Source organism: Acanthisitta chloris, unplaced genomic scaffold (assembly GCF_000695815.1).
Source record: "Acanthisitta chloris isolate BGI_N310 unplaced genomic scaffold, ASM69581v1 scaffold4678, whole genome shotgun sequence".
In the NCBI taxonomy this organism is placed as follows: domain Eukaryota; kingdom Metazoa; phylum Chordata; class Aves; order Passeriformes; family Acanthisittidae; genus Acanthisitta; species Acanthisitta chloris.
In genome coordinates, this window is record NW_008688552.1 from 45,661 (window position 1) to 60,951 (window position 15,291).

Here is a 15,291-nt window from a genome sequence, read left to right on the forward strand (position 1 = left end):
GGCTTGTGCCAAAACAAGGAGATCTGAGTTCCTCTGAACGTAGATGGGTTTTAATCTGCAATAAGCATTTTCAGCAGATGCTTCCACTGTTCTCCCACAGCATCTGCAGACACTAACAGCAAAATCCTCCCAGTTCAGGAGTGACATCTGGGCAGGGTGACAACAGGAATCAGAGCACACAAGCCATTCAGTTGTGTCCTTAAGTAACACTAAGGTGAGAGGACGTTTCCCCAGAGTCCAACTGCAAGTCAGGACTGTCACACTGCCAAGAGATATCGGGGGCCAAACTCCCCATCCACTTCAATGAGATCAGTGTTTGACCTACAAAGAAAGAGGCACCTTACAGAAATTCCTCCAGTAACCTTAGTCAAGGAAGTGTGTTACCTGATATCCCCTGCTCTTCCCCACTTCCTCAGTGTTTGTCTCAAAGGAGGCAGGAAAAGCCTGACAAAGCTTCATGTCCTACAGCCCCATCAGAGCTTACGTGGATAACTAAGCACACGAGTCATTCCCACCGATTTCAGAGGCAGTTCATGCGTGTATCATTCCAGGCATGAGTCTATACTTTGCTGGATCAGGACTTAAATGCGATTAATCACACTGCAGGGAAGGATCTCTGAAGAGCATCAACCCAAATGTGTCCTTTCAAGCATTTACTTACAAGCCAGCTGTGGACTAATCAGTCACCAACTGGCTGGTCCACTGGAGATGGGAAAAGTCACCTCCATAGAGATGTGAAAACACATTCAACTTCCACAAAAATCAATAATCAAAGGCTACACAAAGGCTCAATGCTTTCCTGCAGCCCTCTCTGCTATTCCTGCACGCCAGGAAAGCTCCTGCCTTGGAGAGCAAAGGGAAAGGAGGAAACAAACCTATGTACAAGGCTCATTGTGTGCATGTGTCAGAAACACCAAAATTTACACCACACAATGAGACTGGAGACCCACATGGACAATACAACACTTGACCACAGGCTTACCACATATTTTAACCTTTTTTAAATATTTTGCTCAGCTCTGATGAGTACGAAATGCCAAACTGGGAGGGAAGGAGGGGAAAGAAGAGGGGACAGAGGGTAAATGTCGGTGTCGCCTTTGGCACTGGGTGTCTCCAGATAACAGTCTGGAGCAGCAGAGCTGATTTGTAAGCAAAGCCTTGAAAAACCCTGCAGCATGTGATCTATGAAAACAGGAGGTCTGCAGAAGGATGTCTCCTCTGATATGAATGCCCCCTTGGGATGTATATTGCTGGATTGCACATCTAGCATCATTAGAAAACACGACCATAGATTAGGCTGTTTTGAAGCATGTGGTGTGCAATAATTAAGTAATAAAAGTCACCACAGGGGTGAAAGAACAAGAAACAGAAGAGTTACTATTTGCATACGTGCTGCTGGCACCCTCCAAGGATCATCAAGGATTCTCTAGACTGCTAAAAGCTGGTGGCTGTCAATTCTGGACCCACTGCTGCCAAAAGCCCTGAAGTACCAACTCACAAAGAGCACATGGGCTCTCTGCAGCAAAAAAAAAGTCCTTCTGGTGGAGCTGGTGGCCTAGAAGCAGCCCAGAAGTCAGTCAAGTCCACAGCACCTTGTGTTGCTCTGGACAGCAGGGGAAGCACTGCCTCTGTTATGGGAGCTGCAGTTGAAGGCACTATGGGCTACAGGTGGGAGCAGCATGAAGGGTGAGAGCTCCAGAGTCAGCTGCTGCTGCTGAGATGAGAGAAGTCCCTCCTCAGCAAGGTATGCAAGGACAAGGAGCAATAAAACTTGAGGCTGAGGTTCTCCATCACCCTCAAATGTTTGCTTCTGGGGGAAAAAAATAGCAGCAGGACCACATCAATAACTGATACGCTGTTCTTGAGGCAAGAATCCTGCTGCTGCCACTGCCAGGTTTGCCTCCCATGGTGGCTGATGAAATTAAAGTATCCTCACTTGCAAGGAGCAAGGCTCAACAATTTCAGGCTGCAGCTCTGCCACAAGCTGGTCAGGTTAATGCCAGCTCAGACTGGCCAACAAGCAACTGCCTTTTTACTGTTTTTCTAGAACCAGAGTCATGTGCAGGTCCTCTCTGCTGCTGTCTCCTCCTGGCCAGCCTGCTCCCTGGAATTCTGTTTCAAAGGGCAAATACACCTGGTCTGTGCAGCTGAGGCACTAGACCAGGGCTCAGCATTTCAGCTCCCTGTTCTGCTGCAGACACCTGACCATCTGCATTGGGTCCAATTTTATTCCTGTTCAGACTGCTTAGAACAGCACTTACTCCTCTCACCCAATCCATCACTGCATCTGTTTGAAGACTTTGGTTCATCACAGTAGAGAGATTAGAACAGCAGAAGCAGTGTTACTCCAGCAAACACTTCTGCACCTAGTGGTTCTTCCACTGAAGGGGATCCAGCCAGAGAGACTTCTTTGAACTCCAAGGTGGCAATGCCAAAGCTCAGCTCTCTGCTTCTGCACATTACCCCATTCAGTGCTTTCATTCCTCAGGTACCACCTAGGAAATGCTCTCCTGGAATCATAGCAGGGCTCAAGGTTGTGCCACAGTCTGTGGTTCTCCATGGTCCTTCCAGCACACCAGGGCTTGGACAGAGCTGCAGATATGTGCCCTGTAAAAGGCTGTGCAAAGAGGGGAATGCCCTGGCACAGTCCTGCTACGGCTTATCACAGGTGTGTGCAGGCTGTGGTGTGTTAGCTGCAAGTGAAGGTGTGTTTGAGGTTCCTTGAGGAAGCAAAAGCCTTCCCCAGTGTGAGGCTTTATTCATATTCCCACCAGTCACACATTCCAGGAGCAGAGATATGAACCAGAATGGGGAGGTAAAGAGAGGTATTAACCCTGGAGATTATATTGTTGTCTTTTCAATGTTTTCCAGGCCTTCCACTCCCCTATTTGACCTCCTCCAACACAGATACAAGGAACTGTGGATGGAAAAACAGAGAGCCCGGACAATAATCCAGCGAGTGGAGAAGAACAAGGTGATAATACTTCCAGCAGTGCTTTCCCCTGCTGTGCACAGCACTACTACTGGGCATAACCCCTCACTGTCCTACCCCACAATGGTTGGGCTTCTCCCAGCCATGGGAAGGGGGCTCAGCTGGGAAAACATCATCTTTGCCTAACAAAGATGAGCATCTCCACACCAAGAGCCCTGCATGGGGTTGTCCTTTGGACAGCATCTGCTCTACTCAGGTTACCTGTGACAATGGCCACAACAAGGGAACAGCCAACAAACATTCAAAGAACCTTCCCCAGCCCTGCCCCTGGCATGGTGTGGTTGATGCCAGCACCCACAGCAGTTGTTAGTGTTAACACTGTGCTGTTAAACACACCAGTATTGTAATATCATTTAAAAGCAGCCAATGACTGTTTTATTAGTTAATGGCTCAAAGAAGAGTCAAGCTAATATGGTAATGACCAATTTCAATGGGCTTACTGCCATCACAAACTATGCTTTATAGTTGAAGTGCAGGAATACACTGTCCTTAATTAGCAGCTGCTTTATTGAATACACCAGCCAGGGATGTTGGAAAGTGCATCCCTACCTTATCTATTAATGACTGATGGTTTTAATCACTAAATTCTCTCCATCAAGTTCCCAAAGCCTGCAGCCACCAATTACTGAGTTAAGCAACACAAACCTACATCCTAAACCACAGAGCAAACAGATTCCCCAGGGTTTCATGCAGTGGCCAAGACATTCACCAGGTACCTGCATTGGCTTGTGCTGGGAAAATCAAGCATTTCAAGCTGCAATTAATCAGGAGATTAACACACACCAGACAGCCAGAAAAGCCCACCATGGTGGAGGTGGTGGATGTGACTTTTCCTGCCAGTGGATGAGCCATTGCTGTAGCTCAGGGCATAGGGCTTCCTGCAGGCAGTGGTCATCTCCCTGGGATGCTGTACATCAGCAGAGCTGACAGCTGCTCATGTTTTTCTCATCAGCATATTTTAACTACCACTATTAGCTGCATGGACATGAAAAGACTACCCAGATCAGGCACTTGTGACCATCAGTGCGAACTGACTTCTAGTCTTGCCCATCCCATGTCACTGTGTTGCATGACATCAAGCTGATGTATATGTCTGTGCAGTTGTTTGAGCTCACTCTTGTTTTCCTCTGGTTACAGCTAACAGACGTACGTGACACTTACAGCTCATACCTGCGCAAACACCCACTACCTGCCAAGAAGGAATCCTTCTGGCACCTGCGCCGCTTCGAGAAGGTACAGAGCACTTGACTCAACTCAGGGACACTTTCTAACCTTGCCCACATGCCCTGATGACATCCTTAGTACACAGTGAAGCTCTTGGCTCAGAGTTCTCCAAGACCCAGACCCTAGAACAGTCCCAGATATGTTCAAGCATCAGCCCCTTTTGGGCTTCCATGTGGAATATTTTATGCCGGCCACAAGCCCTGGAATAGAGGCAGCAGTTGCCCAAATAACAACTGATTTTCTAACTTATGTGCACTTCCACAGGCTTCATGAGATGAGAAGCATCTTTTTATATCTCACTGTTAGTACACTGTTCTCTGCTGGGGTTCCCATGGCAGTCCTGCACAAGGAAGACAATCACACTTGTGTTTTGGTACCCTGCCATTCCATCAGCTCTCACCATAACTAATTCAAACCATAACAGATGTTACAAGAAGCTTTTCCACCCCAGAATTAGAGCTTTCCAGAAAGCCTGCACTCTTGATACCTCCCTAAACTACCTGACTGACAATATTTACCCTGAGACTAAGGAAAGGGTCTAGCCAGGTTACAGATGTGCGTGACACTTCGTTTAATTGATCCAAATAAGAGCCACAGTGAAGATTTCTTGTTCTAGCAATGGGATCTAAACATTTCCCTGAATTCATCTGTGCAGCCTGCTGTGCTCTGGGGTACTTGTTTGGCTTTGTTTGTGGTGTAAATTACAGGAAAACTTCAAGTGAAGAGCTTGGGGGCATTTTAGGAAGGAAGGAGAAAGAGCTGGGCAGGTGGAACAGAAAGGAGACACCAGAAAGTGAAAGCACAGAAACTCTGCAGGGAGTTTATGTGGTCAAAATCATACGTGGCAGTGATAGATACCACTGCAAAGAGCCTCTCAGCTCTCCACCCTGGCCCTTCTTCTGATGGGGTTATTTTTTGTGCCGTGCTGTTGATTTTTAACCGCGGTTTAAAACAACGAAGAAACCTTGTGACTTCCTGAAGCTAATTTACTTGTACAAGTTGGAGAGTTTCACCCAAGAAATGTGTTTTGCACCACCTTGATGTATTCCTCTTAGGTCCTGTCTAAGACTGTCCGATTAGCATATGTCAGTAATCATTTATCCCCACTGCCTGTCAGCACAGAGCTGCTGCTGCGGCTGGTGTCAGCGAGAGAACATGACCGATCGCTGTTAAACAGATTGTGTAAGTCACACGAGATACTGGGGCAAGCCTCCTCTTTAGAGCTTCTCTCACCCCAGACCTTTCCATCACTGTTCATTTTTCAGCCTGTGTTTTGCTTCTTGCTTTCCCTTTTGTTTCATCTGTGGCTGTGGTTGGGTTCTTCCCACAGTCTCTGCACTCAAATCTCCAAGTCTTTTCTTCTTTCTGACTTTCTCCTTCCTTCCCAGAAGATGCATTCAGGGAGGAGGGACAACTCTTTTTGCACAGTCTAGGCAGATTTTCTGTACTCTTCCTTTCTCATTACAATAACCTAGAAGGTTTGCCTTTCCCCAGCTGCACATCTAACAGGCACAGCCAATGTTAGAACTTGGGTCAGGATATTTGTTACTCACTTATTTTTCCATGGAGGAAACCATGCACTGGAAGTCAACTTCTCTTGAACATTCATAAATGTTTACCCAGTTAAATGCAGTAACAACCCAGACAAAGTCAATTGTTCTCAAAGACACCTGGTGATCTTCAAGTTGTTCTTTAACTACCTCTGTAAAGCTGAGTTCCCACACAGGTGGTAGAATGGTCTTTAGAGCCAGACTGGCCTAACCCTTCAACTAAACCCAGGGACTCCAGAGGTCACTGTCAATCCCTCCCTTACAAGGGTGGCAATAGACCAAAACACTGTCTTTAATCCTTACAACACTCCAATCCTACTGTGCAAAAAACAGTATGAAAAACAACCATCAAAATATCACTTCACAGAAAGCTTGTTAGCAGACTGTGTATTACTTCCTACCAATCTTCTGTGACCTTGTCCTGCTCTGGCCAGTACAGATGATGCTCATGACCTGCAAACACCTTCAAAATCTGGGCAAGAATATTCAGGGATTTCATTGCCCTGATCACAGCCCCACCTTGGATTTCAGTTCCATGTGACCTGGGGCTTGTGCAAGGTGCAGCAGTGCAATGTCCTCAAGCCACTCATCCTTCTTGTCACTCAGTCACCACATCACCTGGCACAATGGTGATGTCTGGCCTGTCTTTCAGTCTGGCCTGCTCTGAGCCTGGGGGGAGCAATGCAGGACACCCAACTACCAAGATGATTGTAACCCAAAACAGGCAGCAGGATGATGAGATTTTGTTCCACTAGACCCATAAAAATAAACAAGGAGGATTTTTCTATTCCCACCCTGACCCCTTAAAGAGCTGCAGAAACTGGATGTGGCTGTCCCTACTGGGTCAAACTGGACTTTCCATTCAGTCCCTAACAAGCCTCTGTCCTGGTATCATGGTAGAGCTTGCAGGAGAAGCAGAAGGGAAGAAAACAAAGGAGCTTTTCCCTCCCCACTAATTGCCTCTGCTTGCTGCTGCATTGCCAGACCTGCATGACATTACATAGTCATTCAGTCAGTAAAGTATAGACAAATTGACTATATTTTCATTTGGATTTAGGTTTCAGCCCCACTGCTTTAGAATAATGGCCCACACTGTTAAGCTAACCGGGTGATTTGCAGTCTCTCCCAGCCCTGGTGATCACTCCTGCTCGGCGTCTTGCTCTGGAGGACCAACCTGGCCTGTGGTCTCCTGGGCCCTCCAGCTCACCAAGACAAACAGGTCATCTCCTGATGGGCAGTTCATTAGGCAAAGTTGCTGCATTGGGGTGGGTTTTTTATTTTTTAAACAAAACCAAACAAAAGTTAACTCCTTACTCACCTCAGCAAGATGGTTCTACTGGCCTCCTCTTCCTCAGAGACCCCACAAAGCAAAAGCCTCTGCCTTGCTCTACATCTGACAGTGATTCCTAGGTTTTGCCAATATGGCTGGGACTGTGCACCAAAACTTGATTTGTAGATGTGGGACTACATTCCCTGCAGACTGTACTTGGTCACCCAGCATGGACATAAACAAATACTCCTGTGTTTCATCCCGAGTATCACACTGGCTTAGGCAGAATGGCACTCCTGGTGTCAACCAAACTCTGGAAAGGACATTGCTGCCAGGATGCAGCATCCCCACAGCCTTAGAATCATAGAATCATCAAGGCTGGAAGAGACCTCTAAGATCATCAAGTCCAACCATTAACTTGTCACTCCACTGTAACTCCTAAACCATAATCAGCTTTGCCTGAGTCAGCCCAAGGTGAGACTCCAGCTACCTCCATCTGTGTTTTGGATAGTCACTATCCAAACCAGTAAGGCAATGCAGGTCACTGCAATAGATTCCCAGGGCTCTGTCAAGTCAATCCAGGAGGATTCAGGCAGCAACACCTCACACAGCAGCAATGTAGAACAGAATTCACCCGTGTGTCAAGACAGCTCCATGCACTGCGTGTCACTGCCACACACCAGGCTTCTTCCTTTGCTCATTAGACAATTCCAGCTTGCACAGCCACTCAGCGTGGCTTGTTTACTTGACCAAACAAGAGGAGGCAAGAAAATGCAGCAACTTTGGACAACACTTTTGTCAACATGCTCTGCCTTCCCAAGCAGATGAAACGCGCTGTGCTCGATGCGCGATATGAATAAGCGATAAGCAATTGACGAGCAAGTGTTCGGGTACCTTGGCAAAAGACTTAATTTGCAACCTGGCACAAAATCAAAGGCTCTGTCAACGGCTGAGCGGCTCTCCTGCGTATGCCTTGCGTTACCTGGAAAAGCTCTGTCAGGTAAATTTCCACTGAAAGTAATTAGAGGAATCCCCACTGTATAAACTTTGCAGCAAAATTCTGGGCTCCAGAATTTGATTCTCACCAGGGATCCGATATCTGCTCACAGCCTGATTCTTCGTCAGAATTAACAGTCGAGGTTTAACACGTACACACAAAAATGTTCCGCATTTTTTTTTAATGCCTTACCTCTATTTTTGCCTAAAGAGCTGAACTGACAAGCACAGCTCATGTAATCTTGCAACTGTTGTCTTGGCAGAAAAGCCATAGATTCTGCTGAAATAACTTGGGTTTGATACACACAGCACATGCTGAGCTGGTCAGATATGGCATTGGTCCTCCTTGGTTTGAGGACAGAGAAACTTCATGGACTTGGAATGTTATAAAACTTGTCTCCTGGGCCATAAATAGCCCTTAAAGACTAAAACAATGAGTTCAGGAGCTTTCTGTCACCATGGTACCAGATCAGACCTCTCTCCAGCTGGGATTCTGGCTGACCAAAAAAAGTTAAAATCTGTGTCACCTGATGGCTGTTCAATGGCCCAAGTGACATGAGCTGGTGGGTGCCAGCCCCACAGTGACAATCCAAAGCAGCACCACTGGCCTTCAGTGATGACCTGCCTACAGTCACCACATCACAAAAAGAGAACTCAACACCCTTCAGGGCTCCAAATGGACACAGGGACACAGCTACCCTGAGCATGATCCCTGCACCTCTCCCCTGGGGATTCCAGCAAGGATGTCACCTCCCACACCACAGCCATTCCATGACTAATGCAGGCTCTAGGCTCATCATCACTGCCTTTCCTTGCAGATTCTGGAGGTTTTCTTTTTTTGCCTAATAGCTGAAGCTTCCAGCAGTACAATTGCTCAAATCACAGCAAAGCATCTTCATGGTACAGCCTTTCCTAGTATCCCTTGAAATGTGCTCTGGACACTCAACCTCTCCACCCACCCCAATTCTGCCCTCTGCCACAGAATGGTTTGGGTTGGAAGGGACCTTTAAAGACTATCTAGACCTATCCCATGCAATGAGCAGTGACACCTTCAACTAAACCTTCCTTGACAAGAAAGTCTTGGCAACCAATGCCTATTGCTGTTATGGAGATATTCACCCATGAAGGAGCAGATTTGGGGCTCTCAGCCTCATGATTTGTATCAGACTAAAACCACACACACCATGTTAGGTCACAGGTAAACACCTACCATTGCTTGCAGTGCTACCTACTGCTCCATACACAAATCCACAGAAGTTCTTTTAAAATAGATTTGGGATTTATTTCGTGAACCTATTATGCCTTCTGCAGAGATACTATTTACCAACAGACAACTTGAAGTAAAACTCTTGCCTGGCATGGAAAGGGTCAGGATTCACATCTCAAGCATTGGAGGTCAGTGTGAAAGCTGCCAGCTCTGGTCTGACCCCAAAACATCTGCCAAGGAGGGGCACACACCAGGTTACAGTTCCAGTGAGTTAATTCTACTTTACTCGTACTATTGCCCAAACCAAGTCATCAGTAAACTCTAGCAAATACCTATGGCAATTATTTTCAGGAAGCCAAAATAAAATCCTAAATCTCCATGGGGCATCCAATACATCAGCCAAAAATTGCTACTTGAAATTTTCCTGGGTTTGAAGCAAATAAGGATAATTTAGCCCAGGCTCCCTTGTCCTGCATTTCCCTCTGTTCTTAGAAAGGTGGGGAGGAAAAAAAAATATTCAACCCCATTCATTAAGCCAGTTAAGCACGTTAGTAGTGCCAGGAAAAGCCACAGTATTTGTAACCCTAATAATCCAACAGTCGCCTCCGAGCACAGCTCATCTTGGCCAGAATAACGTCTGTTTTAAAAGCACCTGCCTCTCTCTAACTTGTCATGGCATTTGTTGACAACCCTATTGAAAGCCGCTCTCGACGCGGCTCTGAAGGATCTTTCAGCACCTCTTTCTCTTTCCTAGACAGTTTTTGAAAGGGAGGGGAGGAAAAAAAAAAAGAAAAAAAAGCCATCAATACAGGGGGAAAAAGGCATCAGCAGCCAACATCGGCTGATGAAGCGCCTCACCTGGGCCCCCAGCACACCGCCTCCAATTAAATCAAAATGGTTTGTTTTTAATGGTCTTTTACACTGACAAGTGGGCTATCATTCCAGGCCTAGAGAGCTGTCAGGGAGCCGAGGCAAATCCTCCGTTGATAATGCCCAATGCTTCCAATTAGGAGCCGAGGCCGCTCCTGGCGCACTAACGATTCCCCAGCCTCCCCCAAGGCCCCTTCGGCATCGGCTGTTTCGTCTTCCCTCTTCCTCCGCCGCAAATTACCGACACAAAACGGAGGCACCCCAATGCCTGCTCTCCACGCCAGGCCCCGGCCCTGTTGGATTTAATGAGGCGATGGAAGTTTTGGCGGATCTTTCGCTAAATTCTTTTCTTGTTTGACAGCTGCTTGAGTGTTGACCTTATAAAAGATTTAGTGTTTCTCATTATTTTCTGTCAAGCTTTACAAGCGAGAGCTTGGCGGAAATCATTTGCATCCCGATGCGTGCGAGGGATGCTCAGCGCCGCGCGCGGCGGCGTAGACAACCTACCCTTCTCGTATTGTTGGGTTTGCTCCCTCCTTCCTTCAAATAATCTATCGATATGGCTCTGGTTTGGATTGTTTTGGGGAAAAGAAAAAAAAATCAACCAAAAAAAACACAGGCTAAGACTTAAAAGGCTCAGGATTTCTTAGGCTCTGGTAAATGAGGGAGGTTTTGAAGAAAAGAACAGAGATTGGTTTCCTGCAAAGGAAAGTGTTTTGTCACCTGCTAAAAGGATTCGATCAAACAGATGATGGATAAACTAGGCTGAGGTTTGGTGCAGCTTTGTTGTTCAAGGGAGGAATTGTCCTGTGACCAGAGCCAGGAGCGGGATGGGAACAGCACATCTCCCCGCAGCACAGCATGGATCCTTCCAGGGCAGGTGGAGTGGGGCTTTTTTTTTCTTTTTTCCAGCCCTTTTCTTTCTCAACACCTCCTACAAGTCATCACAAACCATTCAATCCAGCTCTCCCCACAGAAGCTAAGCTCACTGAGCACCCAGGGGTGCTCACAGCAGCTGCAGCACACACACCCAACACTCACCTTAGCAGGGACAAGCCCAACACCAACAGCACCCACAAAACCCTGGTTGGTCTCAGATTTGGGCTCTGCTTCTCTCAGGGGAGCTCTGTCTTCCCTGCATCAGCTCAGCCTTTCTGCATCTCATGTAATTTTTTAGCCCTCTATTAACAAACCTTTATAACAAATTTATCCTCCAACTTAACCTGTTACCATAAGTGGGAAACTCAAATTAAAATACCCCCTCAAATTTAAGTTTTTAAGGGGTTTTACCTATTTAAGCTGTAGGAGTGGTAATTTTTTTGTATTGCCCCCCTAATTCTTTGACATCATGACATCCCAGCTGCAGGTTTCCATTTGTCAGTAACAAGTGCAATGAACAGCAGCAAAGCATTGCTCCTCAGGAGCAGCTGAAACCCATTGCAGCTCCACCATCCTGCAAGGAAAACCACTGAGCTTCTGCCTACAAACTGTATTCCTGTCCTGCTACAGCCAATGCTCCAAATCCATTACTCAGACAAAATCTTGGCATAACAACCCATGACCACATCAGAGTAATGGTAAAGATCATCAGCTGTCTCTAGAGGAAGTACCTTGGGGTGCATCATTTAAAATGTGAATTAGGAGAATCAGATATGAGGATTTATCACTGGCATCGACTTCTCATCACCAGTCTGTCATAATAAGACCTTTGACCCAAGGACACCCTTATCTGGACTCTAATTACAGCCCCTCATTATGAGAGGGTTTCTCATTTTTTAAAATAGCACTTGTCCCTGTCCTACACCTGGTGCTTCCCACTCCCTCATGCTGAGGGCAGAACCTGGCATCCCTCACAACTTCGTCAAGGCTCTGCTAATTTTAATCACTGCCAGTTGTGGCTCAGTGGGACATTTCTCACCTGGGAGCTTTGTACCAAGATTGGAGTGAATAAACTGCTTTTCCTCCCCTGTGGCTTCAACCCAATCCCATGCAGAAATTTCCCTCTGCCCAGTTCCCAGCACTGGTGGGTAAAGGAGCATTACGGGAAAGCAGAGGCACATTCAAGAGAAGCAGCTCAGTTATCCTTACCTGAAAGCTCTGGATTTTTCTAACAATCCCAACTCTATGGGAAAAACTCCTGCATGTGTCATGGGAGGTTGGAGTTGGTGCAGGCAGGGATTGTCCCTTCCAGCTCCCTGGGGCTACCCACCTACTTTAGCAGCTCCCCCACCTTTCCCTCCCAGAGAAGGGTTATGTCACTGCTGCTACTTGTGAGAAAGCAAAAACATCCAGAAACAGCTGTCTGAAGTTAGGCATTCAAATGCATATTTAAGTACCTGAAGCCTTCCTCCAGAGAGTGGGAATAGCTAAATACGCTTTGTTTGTCTTGATTAATGAGATCACTAGCAAGCTTTTCAGGGCAAAGACTGCTCTGTATTTTTACATATGCAAAACCTGACATCCAGCCAGCCTGAGCAGGGTGGGGGAAGCAGGAGGCAGCTCAGCACATCCACACGAGGCAGATGTATGGCACAGGGAATTGTGTTGGGGCAGGCAAAGCCCATGGCAAACCCACTCAGATATTAGTAACTGCATCTCCTGTGCAGATTTGCTGCACACACAGCTGTGTGTGAGCCCCAGAACTCACCTCAAAGGGCCCTGGGACCTTTCTCCCCCAGATTACTTCCCCTTTGTTTATTATCATGGGCATTTTTTCACCTTCTCCCCACCTTGAAAGTGATTCCTGAGAAGACACTGCCTCTGCATTTGTTGGGCAAGGTTCCCTGACCACAACAGGGGCTTCTCTAGGAGCTCTGAGCCCCTCCTGTCCCCCTCAGTGAAGCACATGAGTCCTGTATTGTAGAAAACAAGTGATATTTATCTCAGGGTCTACCTTAGGGCATATCAGTCTTTGAAAACATCAGTCAACAAACAAACCATAGCAAGACCACAGGATTTCATTACTAGAGCAGGATAAGAATCTCCTGAAGTCAATCAGAAAAGTACTCCTCATTTTAAACAGGTTAAGTGTTTAACTTCAGCTGGAGCACTATCTCCCCATCAGGCAAAACCCCTGTGCTGTCTGCAGTCTCTTCCCTGTCTGTGCTACAACCTATTTTCTGTGGCTGGCTGTAACCAAGCCTCTCCCTGCTTCTTTCCTCATAGGTAGGGCCTCATCTCAGTACTTTTCCAGACCCTGATGCTCGTAGAAAGGCCTTCAGTGCCTCCCATTGAGAAGTGCCTGCAAGATGTGATCCCCTTCCCCAGAGCATCCATGCAGTGAAGACCTCAGCACAGTGCTGGACACCACAGCCCTTACACCCTGCGAGAGCCATAAGGGATCGTTTGGCTTCTCTCAGGTTTTACAGAATTATGGTAACACAGATATGGCCAAATAAAGCATAAATGTAAGAGGAATGATTCTGCCTCAGCCTGTTCATTGCTTCATGTCAGGTGCACGTTATCACAGTCTGAGCACCACGATTCTCATCATGCTCAAGGTAAGAGCACAGCCAGGAGCAGGGCAGTGTTCACACCTTTCCCAGATGGAAAGCAGAACCTTCTCCTTCACTGTTGGTTCAGAACAAATAGATTAAATGCAGCCACGTCCTAGTCTATAATATCCACACTCCATCAGTCCTTCTCATTTCCTTGCCAAATAAGCTTCCCATTACTGCCTGATTCAGCAAAGCCCTTGCCTGTGTCAAGGAATCCAAGCACCTGCTTTAACCACTCTGCCAGATTGAAGCCTCACCTCAGAGTGATGTCTCCAGACAGCTCTACACTCACTCTACAATAGCTGCTGGTGCTTGATGTCCCTCAGGGCTGAGCCTCTTCAACCAGTTGCTGACCAAATTCAAACTCCACCACCAACTCAACATCACAGCACCCAAACCCCACACCTTGTTCACCCACAGGTGACAGCAGAGGCTCATTCAGGTACCAACACATTTGGAATCCATCTCCTCCCAACAGAGCATTTCACCTCAAGGAAATACCACTTGGTAATAAATGTGATCACTTGAGCTGTGCATCTCCACCATTGATAGAGGAACAATTATTCCTATGTAGTCTGCTTCTCACATCTACTGTTAGAGCTCAGACTGTACCAGGTATTGAAGCCAAATTATCTTTCACAGTTTTTATATTCATCTTCCCATTGGCACTTGAAGAGCTCAGGTGTGTTCACCTCAGAGCCATACTCTGAGTGATGAGATCTGCTGTCCTAGGCAGCCCCAAGTGCATCCCCAGCTCAGGAAGGGGATGGTAACAAACACTTTGGAGGGTGGACTCAACATGATTTTGCTCCACAGACTGCAGCACTGGGACTAGCCCAGCCCTCCTGCACAGTCCTACCAGCAGCCAAAGGACACCAAGAACCCATGTTGAGCCCAAGGGTCATTGCCCCCAGATTTCCAGCCAAACTTTCAAACCCAAACCTCAAAGCAAGGAGTTCTTAATAACATTAAACTGTATTGCTCAAGAACAAAATAACTGCAGGAGCAGCTTTTGTACCTCTCACAGGACAGGGAAGGCTCCACAGCAGCAGCTCCAGCATCTTCACACTCTTCTTAAAAGCAGCTTGTGCCTCAACCTGCCATTTATATAAGGAAGAGGCTGTAGCAAACTCCACCCTGCCCACACCTGAGCTGAGGGAGATCAAAATCACCTTCTCCACAGGAGAGGAACCTTGGTCTGTGGTTGCCTCTTTTCAGTATAGGCCTCTAAATAAAACCCATCTAAAGTGACAAGGAGGGGAACAGCAGAGTTTGCCATGCTGGCAGAGGTGGATTATAACCAGAGACCTTTCCCATCTCCCCAGAGAGGGAGGAAGCTGGGCCTTAAATGACTTGTCTTGCTAAAAACGACACTGTTTACAACTATGTGAAAAACCCAGGCATGAGGTTTGCCCTGCTGCCTGCCAGGAGCCACATCCAGCTCCTGCCACAGCATCTGAGTCCACCTGCAGCAACTGCTCAGGTTCTGGGCTGTGCATGGGGATGGAAACATCTCCAGCTGGAACACAGCATGGTGTGAACCAACCCCATGCAGACCTGCTGGTTCGGGACAGGCTCAAGAAGGCAGCAAAGAGATCAGAGCCCCAAAAAATCAACACCTGACTCAAAAGAAGTGCATTGAGGAGACACCAATCCATGGGGCTGGTACCCAACACACCTGGCCC

General features: G+C 47.1%; 1 protein-coding gene across 1 annotated transcript in view; it reads left to right on the top strand.

Moving 5' to 3' along the window:
* LOC103808274 (chromosome unknown open reading frame, human C9orf171) overlaps positions 1-13,343 on the top strand; it is a 58,899-nt gene extending 45,556 nt beyond the window's left edge. The window contains exons 4-7 of the mRNA XM_009081047.1: positions 2,872-2,974; positions 3,392-3,397; positions 4,130-4,225; positions 13,275-13,343. Of these exons, the coding sequence (XP_009079295.1) occupies positions 2,872-2,974; positions 3,392-3,397; positions 4,130-4,225; positions 13,275-13,343 (274 nt within the window). The remainder of the gene's footprint in view (positions 1-2,871; positions 2,975-3,391; positions 3,398-4,129; positions 4,226-13,274) is intronic.
* Positions 13,344-15,291: the final 1,948 nt, after the last annotated feature.